The sequence below is a fragment of the Falco cherrug genome, chromosome 9 (assembly GCF_023634085.1).
Source record: "Falco cherrug isolate bFalChe1 chromosome 9, bFalChe1.pri, whole genome shotgun sequence".
Lineage (NCBI taxonomy): Eukaryota > Metazoa > Chordata > Aves > Falconiformes > Falconidae > Falco > Falco cherrug.
Genome location: NC_073705.1, coordinates 37202903 through 37217550, shown reverse-complemented (window position 1 = coordinate 37217550; position 14648 = coordinate 37202903). Strand labels below are relative to the sequence as shown.

Here is a 14648-nt window from a genome sequence, read left to right as displayed (position 1 = left end):
CCTGCGGATCCTGTGGGTGACTGGGAAACGGAAGCGCTATTAGGCTGTTTGGGTTCAAAAAGCAAAAGGTGCTTGAAGGTCACATCCCCCGCGGACACCCCGACGGGCGAAGGGGAGGTCAGCTGCGTGGGGCTTCCCTCACAGCACCCGCCCCTCGGCAAGAGCCACATGTCACGTTTGCAGTGCTGTACGAATGGAGCGGGAGAGGTATGCTGGCTGAGAAGGCCGTTCAGGAAGGCCCTGACTAACAAGTCCTTAATCAGGGATAGGACTCTGGTAGTATTTTTTTTTTTTTTTTAAGTCAAAAGTAGCAATCCTCTTGCTTACGTCAGTATCCCAAGTTTGTGAGGTTTAAGACAGCTGTCACTGAGCATATCGCTCTTTAGTTCACCTCCACAGCTTCACGGGACCAGTACGTTCTAATGGGCTTGCAGCGCCCCAGTGACGGGGGGCACTGGGCTGCCAGTCGTAAGGCCGCACCAGGCCGGCGTCTCCTCAGGATACATCGTGACGCCCCCCACCCACTTCACACGGGCACAGGGCCCCGCTGGCCTCAGGCACCGCCTTGCCCTCACTGAGCGTCCCGCGCCGGGCGCCAGGCCAGCGAGCGGCTCCGCTCCGCTCCGCTCTGCACCTCCCTCTGTCCCCTTCCCCGCCTGCAACCACCCCCCGCCACCGACCCCTTTCCCTCGCGGGGAGGCCTTTAAGAGGCGGGGCCTCGCCGCCATCTTGCGGGCGGGCGGGCGGCTGGCGGCGCATGCGCGGTGGGCCGCGGAGCTTCGCGTGCCCTCTACGGCGTCGGAGCAGGAGCGATGGGCCCGGGGCAGCACTCCGCCGTGCGGGGTACGGGTGCGCACGGCTGGTGGGGCGCGGGCGGGGGGTGCCGTCGGCAGACGGGGAAGGGGTGCCGTCCCGTCCCGCCCCGCGTTGCGCGGAACCCCGGACCCCGGGGGACAAAATGGCGGTGTGGCCGCCCCCCGCGGGGGCTCCTGGGGACGGGCGGCGCGGACGAGCCGCTCTCTGTTAGTCGGCTGGGGGTGGGGGGGGGCAGCTGTGCCCCCGTAAGGTCCCGGGGTGCGCGGAGCCCCGCGCCGCGCCTTGGCGTGTCTGTGGTGGAGGGCGGCCCGTTGCGGGCCCGCGGTGCTGCGCTGCCTTGTCCCCTCGCCTCGTGCTTGGTGTTGCCGTTGTTCTCTGATCAGCTGTCCCCTTGCTTTGTGTGCAGCTGCTCGGTGTAAATTTCATGAAAATCTGTGAATTTCTGGGATTGTCACTTCTCCTCGCAGCCCGGTCCTGTGCCGTTGGGATAACCGCGGTGCTCGCCCTGTGCAGCGGCGGGCCTACGCCGCGCCTGGAGTACCTTGTGTGTTTGCAGTGCTGCTGGCGGGGCTGAGCTACCTGATTTCCCCCGAAAAACGAGCTTCGCTTGTGTGGCCGTGGCTCCCGGTTGCAAAGCCGTTCCTGGTTTGTGCCTTTAACTCAGTGGGCTCTATCCAGCTAGGTTGGTTTGTTTGGTTTTTTTTTTCTGGGGGAGGGTTTACAGTGTTGGTACAGAGCCTGTTTGGCCAAGGCATCGCTATAATCTCGAATGGGTTATAAGGTGATGGAAGGCTGTGCTTATTAAAGTAATGAAACTGACGCCCTAAGGGTGACTTGGTAATAGCTTGCATGCAGGTTGGGTTCCCAAGGGCAGTTTGCGGTCATTTATAAGCTTGCAAGAATTAGAACAGCTCTTATATGGTAGGAATTGAGAAGAAAACCGAGTTTGTGGGGGAGAGAGAGCACGTGCTCTTAATCAGACTGCAGACATTCTCCTTACCCCAGGAAAGCAGGGGGACAGCTGATCAGAGCAGTCGGGAAGGTGCTTTGTCTCAGAGGAGGCAGTGACAGCGGCATACAGTTAGTGTGATTTCTGTCAAGATTGAACTTGATCAGTGACTGGCAGGTCACAGCTTGCTCTTCAGCTTGCGTGTATCTCGGGCTGATGAATTTTTGAAATCATGCTAATGCCTTACTCTCTGCTGAAAACTAGGCACCAGAAACTCATCTTATTTTTGTGGCATTTAATTCCTGGTATTAAAAAACCCAAACAACTGCTTTTGTGTATATGTGCTCAAAGGTTACCCTTTGGAAGGCAGTGAATAGCACGGCTAGTGCTTTTTCTCATGACTAATATGGTGGTTTGCAGATGTGACCCTACACTGACCACAGATCCAATCACTGTGACTTATCTTGTGCTGCTTGTTGGCCAAATCCAACGATCTTTGTCTCTCAGGTGGCCTCTCTGTTTTATGGTTTCAGTTAAATTAAGCTTGTCAGTCATAATCCCATTTCCTCTGAATGTTGTGAAGTAGTAGAAGTGGCTTTATCTGCTTGACAGGTTGGATTCTACCATTAGGCTTTCTGTGCAGCCAGTTATCCTGGACACTTCTTCAGTAAGCAAGTGTCACGTGTTTCTCCAGGCAAGGCCTGCAGAAAGTGGCCTTTTGTTGTGGTCGGTTACACTATGGGATTGTCAGTAACTTCTGGACAGTAATAGCCTCTTCATTGGCAACAAAAGGAGGAGAATGACACTTGAAAGTTTTTAAGCCCTTCTGAAGACAAAAAGTACAGATTTCCATGGAGTTACTATTCTGTAGCTGAATTTTGAATAACATGAACATTTTTTAAGCAGCAGAGGTAACTTGAAAATTGCCTCTTAGGTCTGTCTTGTACTAACTTGGTAGGGCTGCGGCTATGCCCCGTGTTGTTGCCAGTTCCTGGAAAGTAAATTGATACGTGTCATAATGAGATTTGTGTACTTCTTACAGAGCCAAGAGCATCTTGGCTTCTTCATATGCTTGTCAGTGCAGATAAAATGTCTGAGCACTCTGGTAGGTCTAAAACTTCCTCTGTAGCCTGTATGTGGAAACATCCAGAGTAATACTCTAGCTGGTTAGAGATGGAAGAGAGGAGAAACTGTGATCCAAATCTCTAGTTCATTAGGACATGCCCAAAGAATATAGAAGAAAATAAATTCCCCTCATTGGCTTGTTGCTGTTCTCATCTTCTTTTTTTTTTTGTTTTACTTCTGTGCACTGTCTCCTCTCCTAGGACTGCGTTCTTTGAGCTCCTGTTTCCTTCTTTCTGTCGCTTCCCTTCTCTTCGTGCGTTAATTTTCCTGCAGTTTTAGCCAAACCTTTTCCACTGTTTAGTGCTTATGACATTGAAACAATTTTTCTGCCATGTTACACAGACCTCTAGTGTGTGGATCTGTAGTGCTTTGTAACATTGTGTTTTGGTATTATACCAGAATTGGAATTTGTTTAATAATCATTCAAAAGTTGCTCTTAGTGTTTTTATTTTAAAAAGAAATAAAAAACCTGTCATTCCACATCAATGTCACTCTGTTAACAGATTCCTCTTCAAGTAATAGATGCATGACCTTAGGAGTTTGGCAGCAAACTGTTGAATTGGCACCAGAGGCCTATTGAAACAGAGGTTAAAGTATTTAAAACTTCTGGGAAGTCTTTTCTTTCCAGGTGCAGTGTTATGGTTAACTTAGTTTGAAAGATGAAATGGGCATTCCAGCTCTTTCAAATGTATTTGTGAAACAAAACACTTGACAAGGAAACTTACTGTCTCTGAAACCTTGCAGGATGGTAACTCCATAAGAGAGTCTTATTTGTTAAATTTAAATAGCTTTCATAAATTTACATTATGTTTATTAAGGCAATTCTGAACTTTATAAAGAATGGGCTACCCTAAATGTTTGGATTTCATGTATTATCAGCTGATAGCATTTTTCACCCGGATACAGCTCCTGAAAAGTGATTGAAAAAAGCTAATACAGTAAAAAAGACACTATGATGTATTATAAGAAAAAAAAATATCTTAAGCTATTTGTATGTATACACTTTGCCCATGTGTATAATAGATGAATCTGGCCCTCAGGAGAAGCAGTAGAGGGTCACTGAAGTATGAGATGACAATTACTTTAATGATCCCTGCTTGTTGAGCTGGTTGTGCTGTGCATGGTTATGTGGTAGGTGGCATTAGGAATAGCTAGAGGGATCTGGGTTAGATACAGGGGCGCAGACTAGCCCTTCTGAATGTGCTGCAAAGCTACTAAATTATAGTGCAGACTTTCTTGCTCAAGCTGTGAGTTGTAGAAGTATTTTTGTCATCAGGATTTTTTCCTCTGCTGTTTTGTTAAGCTGACCTGGACTTTGGGATAGGTGCAATAGACAATCAGCTTCCTTAAGGTACAGCACCTTAAAAGGGTGGTTCAATGGTAGGTGTCAGCCTTGGCCTTTATTAAAATCACTTTTTCCTTTTGGTTTCCTTAAGGGGATGGAATTCTATCATTGTCCCCTCATTGGTTACTTAAAAACATAGGTTAAGATTTGATTCGTTGGCAAACACATCGGCTAGCAGCTTGGGCAATGCTTGCAACCACTGCTTTTCTGAAATCCCCAGTATGGGGAATCCCTCTGTTTTGCCTGCCACTGTTGCTGCACTTGACATCTCATCAGAAATCCCATTAAAACTTGTCAGACCCAGCTTGTCAATGAACTGGTTGGGTACCTCCTCCCTGCTGTGTTTGGGGAAATAGGCTCAAGCAAGAAGGGGAAAGGGTGCTACAGGCATCTCTGCAGTGGCTTTCCTTGGGAGAACCTGCTGCCTCTGATTTAAACTGTGGTGGTTCTTTGGATTAGTTTGGGCTGGTTTGCTAAATTAAAGCAGATTTTCATAGAATCCCTTCTTTAATTTACCTCCTGACTTCTTTACCCTATTAGAATTGGAACTCTGGCTAGTTTGTGATGGGGAGATAGAGAGGTGAGAACTCACCGTGCTGGATAGATTCACAGTATGCTTTCCTGGGTTTTTGTTGTTCTAAAGAATTTGGGAGCAGGGAAACATGCCCTAAATCCTTTGCTGTTAAAGATGGCTTTCTGTATCTTAATATGACTCTGTTACAGAGAGGGTTTGTCGTTCATTTGCAGGATAGGTCTCTGTATGTTGGTCTCTTCTGCTTCATTTCCTAAGAAAATGAACTCTGAAGGATTTCTGCGTCTTTTACACCTTTAGTAAGATTCTAAAGGAGTGCCTGTCTACCCTGATCTTACAGAGCTGCAGACATGGTACAAGTATTTGTCTAATTCCACACATTGCTGTGTACAGACCCTCATGGATCTGCATGGTGCATGTGAGCTAACACAATGTTTTAGCTGAAGAGAGGTCTTGGCATGGATTTCAGAAACTGCGGTGGAACAGGGGCAGAAAACCTTCTTGATCTTTTTAGTGCAAGCTTACAGTGGCAATACAGCGAGTCAGTTGCCTGTGGAAGGTAGGAAGAACTAACAAAGGCTTTTTGTTTCTTCTTAGCCTTTAATGTAGTAAAGTCTCATGCTCCAAAGATGACGTCTAGCTTGGCATCTTTCAAATCCGATGTGAAGATGGAAGGGTGAGGTAGAAGTTCCCAACTGGAGACTGTTCTAGTTTTCTCAAGTTGTGTAAATGTGCTAAAACTTAAATTCCTCTTTGATTTGTCTGTAGAATCAGCCAAACTGTGTATGTACGTATTAGAGACACGTGTGAGTAAAAAGTGGTGGATAAAAAGCAAAGAAAGACCAGTTACATGCTGCTCCGAGAGAAATGGCTGGGCTGTTGCTGCAACCAGAACCTTTGGGCTGAAGTCCAGCGTATTTTCGTGGGGCAGAGAGAAAGAAGAGTCACAAAAAAGTAGGAAAACTCTTTGCAGGAAGGGAAATTGTACTAAGTGAACATGACTGCGAAGTTTGTAGTGATAACTAGAGGGAGGAAAAGTGAGGATGAGCGGTGTTGGGAAGAGGGTTTTTTTAATGGAAGTTGTCTTTCAGAGAGTCAGGACCTAGTCTAGTTAAAATAAATTTGTGCTATTACTCTTAAATAACAGTCTTTTTGGACCCTTGTTCTTCCCTGTACACCACAGTAGGGATTTCATCCAAGCTGGCTTTTGTTACTGGTGGTAGTATATTAAGTAATTTCTTCATTGCTGAACACTGGTTAAATTTCTTCAGTTAGAAGATGCATGATACTAAAACCTACTTGGTAATCATAGCTTGGGGGGATCCTGCTTGGGTTGGTGATGCTGAATGTGCTTCTTCAGTGACTTTCCTGCAACTGAAACAACAGGGTTTTCTGCTGGTACAGGGTGTATTTATAGCTGGTTTAATGTGCTGAACTTGGAAACGCTATACTACTATTGTTGGTATCGGAGGTTTCCAAATAAAAGGGTAAAAAACCAAAACACACCAAATGCTGCCAGTTGAATCCTCACCTTGTGTAGAAGGGCTTGGGGTGAAGGAGCACTGATCAGTTAAAAGGAGTAGATTAACTTGGTAAGTGTCAAAAGAAAATATTCTTCTGAACCAGTTTATTACTACTATAGAACAAAAAGGTGTTGGGAGGTAAAGGTGTTGCCACAAGCGTGAAGACATTTACTACTGAGTAACTTTACCAAAATGTTGTGGTCAAAACTTGACATTTTCTTTTTCTTCTTCTCTCTTATTCTAGTTGAATGGATTGCTGCAGTTTCCTTAGCTGCTGGAGCAGCTGCTGTTGGGTATCTAGCTTACAAAAAATTTCTCTGTAAAGACAAATGCTGCAAAGCAATGGTCAATCCCCATATCCAGAAGGATAACCCCAAGGTAGTCCATGCATTTGATATGGAAGATCTAGGAGACAAGGCTGTGTACTGTCGTTGTTGGAGATCTAAGAAGGTAAGAGAAGAATAAGTGGTCCAATTTTGTTCATGTGCATGTATCTTTCAAAAAAACTAGTTTCAAACCGCTTTATTTAGTGGAAGCTAACTTCTTTTCACCTGAACTATTCTGCAGTGAGATGTAGCAGTTCTGTAATTCATAAAACTATGTAGTTTTATGCTGTCTTGCAGTGAAGCCTGCAGATCGGTGCTGATAGTGAACAAAATGTTTCTGTAGCTCTGAAGAAGCAGATCTCTTGAAAGGAAAGGTGCTGTATGGAGCAATCACAGTCATGAATGACAGCTTTTTGTGTGCTGCCTGTGCTAATACTGAGGTTTATCCAAAGCTACTGGCCTGTTGGCAATGGGAGCTCAGGAACCATAGTCTGAGAGGACCTTAAACACCTTTTACTGGAGAAAGTTGGAAGCTTAGTTTTTTCAGTCAGAAAGTACCTTGTTCATGATGTTAATAACAGAAATCAATTAAGAATTCTCTTGGTATACCAGACCTGGTATCAAATTGTCACTTGCAATACCTGAACCCATCTTTAAATCTTGTAGACAGAGCGAGTTCAGAATTGTTGTGGGAAGAGCCTGACTTGTGCAGATGGTAGTACTGCTGTTCTGTCCTGAACTTACTGTTGTAGTACTGCCGCATACTGTAGATAGCTATCTTTTGCTACATGAGTACCTTGGTGAATTATTTCCAGTGGTGATGGAGACGATCTAAAAAGAAGTCACTGTGGTTAAAAGCTTTTGAAGAATCTAGACAGATGGACTTAATGTGTTTGTACCTTTGCAAGGCAAAATAGTTATATGGGTAATCCCAAAGTAAAGCCAATGAAATCATGATGGCATATTTTAAGCCTTTATTTTTGAGCAGTTAGAAGTCTGGCCTAGACACTGGTCCAGCTTATGTGCATGTGAAGTTGGGTTGTCTCAGTTGACTAAAATTAGCGGGAAGTGTGACACGCAGCCTTTCAATAACGCGGAGATGAGATTTAATCTGAGGTCGAGGTGCGTGACATTTGATGTAGCTGAGATCTGTGCAATGTATCTGTAGCAGTAGTGCCAGGACATGTAATGAGAAAAAACAGATTTAATGAGTAGCCTTGTGCATGTACCACTGGCACACATTTAAGTTTTTTTTTGGAATTCAAGGCGCTAATGTGTGGAGACTGAAATAATACAGCCCTTCAAAGCCAGGTAACCAAGGCCAGCTGCCTTGAAATCTAGCTTGCTCTCCATCAGTGAACTGAAACCCAGACTTCTCAAGCCTTAGATGCTAGTCTGATTGGGCCACGCTGAAATTTTCCAGGTGTTGTAACTTTTCAGTTCTTGGTGTTGTCAGATCTGATTTTATTGCCTTGCTGGTGAAAGTAACTCGGGTAGTCACTGTAGCTGTATTTGGTTTAACACTGAAACACTACGGAGGATTAAACAGCACCATGATTTGATTCTAAAATAGTCCTGTGGAGGTGGACTTGTCTGCTCTACTCTGTCCAGAGTCTGAACTGAAAAACATAATACATTCCTCCTACCATGGCCACAGTGTGCTCCGCAGACTAAGTTACATATTGTATGGTTGTACCACAGGGAAGTGTGTACATTTACATGCAGTGCTGATGGGTGTACACCATGCAGGTATCATTCATATATGTACCAGTATTGTTGCTAAATATTTGTGGCAAGTCTCGACTGACAGCCAAAATCCAAGCACTGGAAGTTGCCATGACTGGTACAGTTTCAGAAAAGAAAAAAGGGAAAGAGAAAAGCTGCTTTAGGTATCTGCACTTTCTGAATTTGGATTTACCTCAGGTGCCTCCTTCAGTGCTTCTGGGAAAAAAGTAAAAAATAAAATCCTAACTTGAACCTTGCTTTTTTTCTGAACAGAAATGGAAGATAGTGGTTGTATTGCAGCTCCTGCCAATATTCTTGCTATTGTTTGAGACTGTCTTTTTTTGTGTGAAATAAAAATCTTAAGCACGGTTTGGCATATATTGAAGGGGACTTGTCAGTTCAGGAATGTACTGTCCTACTGAGTTAAGGCTCTGAAATCACACACTGAAAGGAAGTAGATGGGGCTACCTTATAATGAGTCTATTCTTTGAACTCTGATCTGAAAGTCTTGTAAAGACATTAAGGAGGTCAGCGGAAAATTTTGAAGGCATTTGTTTTCTTTTACTGATGCTTAATAATGAGTATTTTAATCAGCATGTTCTGCTTGAAGGACTGCAGTTTCCAGTTTTGCTGCCACCTTCTTGCCCTGATTGGTTGACCTTTCATGGTGGGTAGAATAATTTTTAAGATGGTGTGCGTGATTCTTATGCTCAGTTATTGCCAAGCAGTAATAAAATAAGAGACATTCCACATCATTCCAATGTGTGTCATCTTTGGAAGTAGTTAACGGGCATTATCTGTTCCTTACAGTTCTCAAACACTAAGGTCCTGTTAAAATTTCTAAGGTGATGTTTATATGATCACAAAATGGTAGAATGTGTGTGCTTCCAATGCAGGGGAATAAAAATCAAAAGCAATAAGTATCCACTCTGTTAAATCAGTGGTGTATGGGGATCTCTATTCCATATATAGGTTAGAATTAAGTGTCCTCTTATATCACTGCATGAGCACTTCTCATCAGATTTAGCCTAATCTGAACCAGTAGCATTATGAATCATAGGATACTTCTGTGTGCGCTGACAGTGTGCATGCACTACAGCTGACTTTGCATGGTGTACCTCCCATACAGGGAATAAAAAAACAGTTGGACTATACCAGGGTGGTTTGGAGTAACCCTTCAAAAAATGAGCAAAATCATTTTCAGGGTTTTGTGTTTTTTCCGCCGCGCCCCCCCCCCCCCCCCCCCCCCCCCCCCGAAATAGTACTTCAAAGGCTTTTGCTTGTTTGTGCTGGCCAAAGCCTTCATGGAGTGTTTGTGTTTGAACAAACCACATGTGGTATCTTCAACGTGTAATCTGTTAAAGCAGGTAGTAGGTAGTTCTTTAAATGGCTGTCTCCTGCCCAATGTTGTGCTGTGCAGGCACTTGACAGGGCTGCTTGTCAAGTTTTGTGGAAGATCCAATTGCTCAAATTTACCAGTGTAGAGGCAAGAGCTTTGTCTTAAAACCAAACTGTAATTAGTCTAAAGTCAGAACACTTGTTTTCTTAATCTTCTACATTTTTAACTGTGTGAGCTGAAGGGAAGGGTTAATTTGCTTTCTTTTTCAATGACCTGCAACCTCTGTGCCTTCCAGAGAATTATTTAGTCCCCAGGCTGTGGGTCAAGGAATACTGCTGCAGAACATCAGAAGTAGCAGTAGAGAATCTAAACTTGTTCAGTGTCAAGGGAAATAAGCTGAGCTGTCCGCATCCCTGCGCGCTTCCCTCAGGGTTTGAGCTTTGGTCACTGCTGCTAGCCTGCTTTATTTTAATTAAGGATAAAGATGTTGTGTCAGCCTCAGGATCCACCTATTCAATATCTGGCCCTCAAGGTGATCAAGTGGGTCCTCTGGAAGAGCGGTGGTGGTCTTTTGGTTTGGGTTTTTTTTTCCTGGTGTGGTTTTGGTTTGGCTTTTTTTTCCCCTGAGGAGCTCAAGTCTATTGTCCCAGCCCCTGGGAGCCAGTGGTTCTTGAGACCAGCTGATGCAGAGGGTGAATTCGGAGCAGTCACAGTTGGTAGCTGTTAAATACCTTTTGATGTTCTCTGAAACCTATGAATCCCACCATTTCTGTCACTTGCTAACTTGAAGTGATGATGTTGCTGTAGCTGGACCTTGGGCTTGCCTCCTTGGGCCCTGTGAGATGTTAATGTCAGATGGAAGCTGGGTAGATGCTTCTGTGAAGACCAGTGAACTGTGGGGCTGCATGGAAAAAAAAAAATTGGCCCAGGAATATCTGGGTTGGAAGCTGGTCACTGTCCCATGAACATACACATTCTTGTTTGATCAGTTTTCCAAATATCTGTCAGTACCTACTCATTGAGTCACAAATGACTGATGCAATGATAAAGTTCCTGCATTAATCAGCTTACAGGAGTATTCTCTGAATTCAGTGTTTCTTTATTTGGAAATATCACCTGCCACTTATAGCATGGATTTTGACATTTTGTAACTGTGAAAAACAAAAAAAAACCCACCTCTTGTCTCTGCCCCCCACCCACCTCGCCTCACGGGGCATGTGGCTTTATTTTTAGAGCTCTGGGAATTTTTTTTGCAAGTATATTGTCTTCATTATATTATCTTGTGCAGTGCTTTGAAAATTTTTATTCTAACTTAGCATGGGTGATAGGGTATTAATTTTTTTCAATGGCTATGACTGAGGCATGAACACTGGGATCAGTGGAATGTCAAAGACTGATTGTGACTGTACTGTGAGAGAATATTGCTGTTGAAAGAGGCAAAAGCTGAGTAATGCCCAACTTTGATTCCCAAAATTCCCAAAAAAGCAAACAAAATAGTAACAATGCAAAATACTAGAGTGATTTCTGTGATCGCCTCCCGAGTTTCCTTTGCAGAGCAGGCATAGCCCTGAAAATGCAGCCTTGACAAGTGATGGGATCTAACCTCGCTCTTGCATGTAAGAAGAGCAACCCAGGAGCAGAGTGGTTGTCACTGGTCTGGGACCTGGGCGGTTACAGTCAGCTAGGCTAAAGGGAGTCCCCATGGGTCTTACTCTGACCAGGCTGTTCTAGGGGTTTTTTTTAATGGAACAAATGTTTCTTCAAATTACTTCCTCAGCGCTACCTCGGTGCTTAAGAGCCTTTCATGAATAGCCATGTCAGTTGGAAGTGCAGGTTTTTTCCATTAGCAGGTCAAAATCCTAATGTGGAAGCCAGCTTATGCAAAAGGACCTTTGTGTCAATGAGAGAAATTAGCTATGTCAGGGTAAAGCAAAGCTGGCTTGCCACTTCAGCTGTCTGGAGGCAGGACTAATAGACAAGCTAGGGAAACTGTCCCTTTCCTCATCGTGTGCTATGGAGAAGCAGGGAAAAAAATCAGCTAAGGAGCTCCTCACCCTCACCTTCTGTAACTGCTCTCAGCTCTGGCTGTTGCCCAGGAAAATGGTCTGTGGGGCAAGGCTGAGAGCAAGATACTCCAGGTAGGTTACAGTTGAAGGTCAGCTCAGGATGAGTTTTCCTCATGCTGGCCAGAGGCAGGAACACCCGATAGGGTGGAGTTGCTGCTTTTTCGTAACAAGCCTTTCATCCATTCTGTGCTCACATGGACAAAACTAGTGTTCAGCCAAAACGCTGGGAGACCTGAGATGCTAGCACAGAAGTTGTGGTGTGCGGTCACAGTGGATTTAATGACAAGATGTTCTAATGAACTTTCAACATAGGTTCTTCATGCTGACTCTGCATGTACTTTAGATGTATGTATTCTTTCTTTCTTCAGTTCCCGCTGTGTGATGGCTCTCACACAAAGCACAATGAGGAAACCGGTGACAACGTTGGGCCTCTGATCATCAAGAGGAAGGAGGCGTAGAGTGGACAGTAGAAGCTACAAAATGAATGTCTGACAAACCCTCTGCTCACTTGTAATTGGGGAAAAAACCACAAATTCTTTGTCATGCCACTGAAGACTTTCCAATGTAGTATATACATCAGGCTTCAGCATGTGTATTTTCTCTGGTGTTTGTCTTGTTTTAATCACTACAATGCATAATTTACTAAATAGTCATGGTTTAGATTTTTTTGTCCTGTAAGGTGTGTGTACCCTGTCACTGAGTATGAAACTAAAATGACGCACAGAATGTACTTCATCAGAAAATAAGTATTAAATTATTTTCAAATACATGTGTACTACTTTGAGGCTATTCCATAGAACAGTGTTTGAAAGGTAGATGCTAAAATCCTGGAGAGGTTCTGAAGTTACAGGTCTCGACAGATTTCTATGTAAAAGGCAGCAGCAGGAAAGAAGTCATGGTGCCAAAATGCAGCTTAAGCTCTGATTATGCTGTGTTTTCTGCAGGTGTCACATTTGGCCTATTACACTACTGTTCTGTGTGGCTTCTGTAAAAGGAACAAATTCAAAATAGCTATCTGTGAACAGAGGACACGAAAGGTTTACAGCAAGATGGGGCTAAAGGGCAATTTTACCTTTGATTTTTCCTGCAGTGATGAAACTTGACCCTACTACCGTATGGTATCAGGAACATACTACTGGAACTGCAGATCTGTATTTAGAGTAGGATGAGGAAGATGGTCGCTGCGAGAGCTTTCTTAATCGACAAGCAGAATAATACAAAGTGCTCAAAGAGTGATGGGCAGGGGTGGCAGGGTTGTTTTTGCTGCTAGAAAGCCTTGGTTTAACTTGCAGTGTCTAGCAGCGAAGCTAATTTCCCCAGACTAGGGGACACTTCTCAGGCGGGGAGGCTATGCTGATATATTCCAGAAGCTAAAATAAAAACTAAAACTCCACCCATTGTTACTGTCTGCTTCATCATTGCTCTGGCTGGTTCCGGAGGACTCTTCCTGCTGCAGAGGGAGGAGGCACACCTTTCTTACTAAGTGGCCTTAGGCTCTATGTGTCTTAAATAACCCCTATCTCCCTGGGCTATTAGTAGTTCAGCTAATTTTACCAAAAGAACTGACATGGACAAGGAAAGGCTTTGGTGACAGCTAGAAACAAGGGGGGAAAGGGTGAGACAAGGAGAGCTCTTACCCTCCTTTTGTATGGCGCTTGTCTGCATTGTCTGGCATGGTTGCATTAATGGCTGTCATGCTGGTTTCCTTAAATTAAATAGCTTTGATTTATAAACAGGCAAATACTACAAAGCAAAACCCAAAGAGTAGGGTAGCAGAGGGCAGTTTTTTATTAAACCCAGTCCCTTAGCATAATTGCAGCCTGTGTAAGACTGAGCTCTCAATGTCCTGGGACAGAGAGACTACCTCAGAGCTAGAAGAATAGGCCTTTGCAAGAAGCTGACATTTTGACCTGGACCCTTAAGGATTCTTCCAGATGGCTGGGGCAGTAGAGGTTTTAGTTAATTTTCTTTTTTTTACAGGTGTGGTTGGTATGACTGATGAAGATTGAAGAAAATGTCTTACATGTTCTCTATGTGAGACTTTCAGAGGCTGAGGTCTTAGCTGACTGATATAAACTTTGGCAGAAAGCACAAAAAGTAGAGAAGATGGCACAGAGGTAGAAAAGGAGGGTTTGCAGGTGGAGTGCTATTGCTATAGTAGGGACAACAACTGTCTGTGAGAGACCTCTGCTTGTAAGAAGCTGCAGTCAAATTTTGTTTCTATCTTCCTGTCCTGACTGTAAAGATACCTGATATTTTTTACTTGGCCAAGTACTGATGCATATGGAAAGTTGTTTTAACCTTGAATTATCAAATACATCGCTTTTATCCAAAACAAAGTTATTTCTGTATTATTAGAATGTGACACTGCATATTTCTGTATTTTTGTCAAATACACGTTTGAGCTAATCTTAATCTTGAGGTTGTAGTATCTGTGTTATCTCATGAGTGTGCTGGTTTTGTCAAGGGAGAGTTACACTGTTGTGTAGTGCTGTATGCCAATGCTACTGTAATCATAAACCTGTGTCTGGGTTGGGTTTTCCCTCTGAAACTTCTTTTCCCGTTAGCAGCAAAGCCTGGCTGCTCTTGATGGAATAAAAGTTCACTGAAAACTGCAGTATGTGCTGAGAGATGAAGTCCTGAAGTTTCAGATGAGTCTCCGGAGTCCTAAAACTATTTCCTGGAGTTTACCAATAAAACATTTCCTGGAGTTTAGGCGTTGGGGAACTGGGTTCCATGAGGAGTTTTCCTTACTGGGAAGCAAAGATGCAGAAGCAGTGTCTTTGTTGATTTACATCTTGGTGGGTTTGTTTGGGAGAAGTGTCAAATTTCTGAATATTGACACAAAGGGGTTAAATCTTACTTTTATGTATGTACAGTTTTCTGTACTGTACCTAGAAGT

The 14648-nt window shown here is 43.9% G+C and overlaps 1 protein-coding gene across 2 annotated transcripts; it reads left to right on the top strand.

Moving 5' to 3' along the window:
* The first annotated feature begins 687 nt into the window (after window positions 1-687).
* On the top strand, window positions 688-14363 carry CISD1 (CDGSH iron sulfur domain 1). Of its 2 annotated transcripts, none has more exons than XM_055721411.1 (3): window positions 688-843; window positions 6535-6740; window positions 12115-14363. In XM_055721411.1, the coding sequence occupies exons 1-3, from the start codon at window positions 813-815 to the stop codon at window positions 12202-12204; spliced, it is 327 nt and encodes a 108-aa protein (XP_055577386.1). In that variant the 5' UTR covers window positions 688-812; the 3' UTR covers window positions 12205-14363. The 2 variants fall into 2 exon arrangements, with proteins under 2 accessions (XP_055577386.1, XP_055577385.1); XM_055721410.1 differs by having other exon boundaries at window positions 746-849.
* The last annotated feature ends 285 nt before the right edge of the window (window positions 14364-14648 follow it).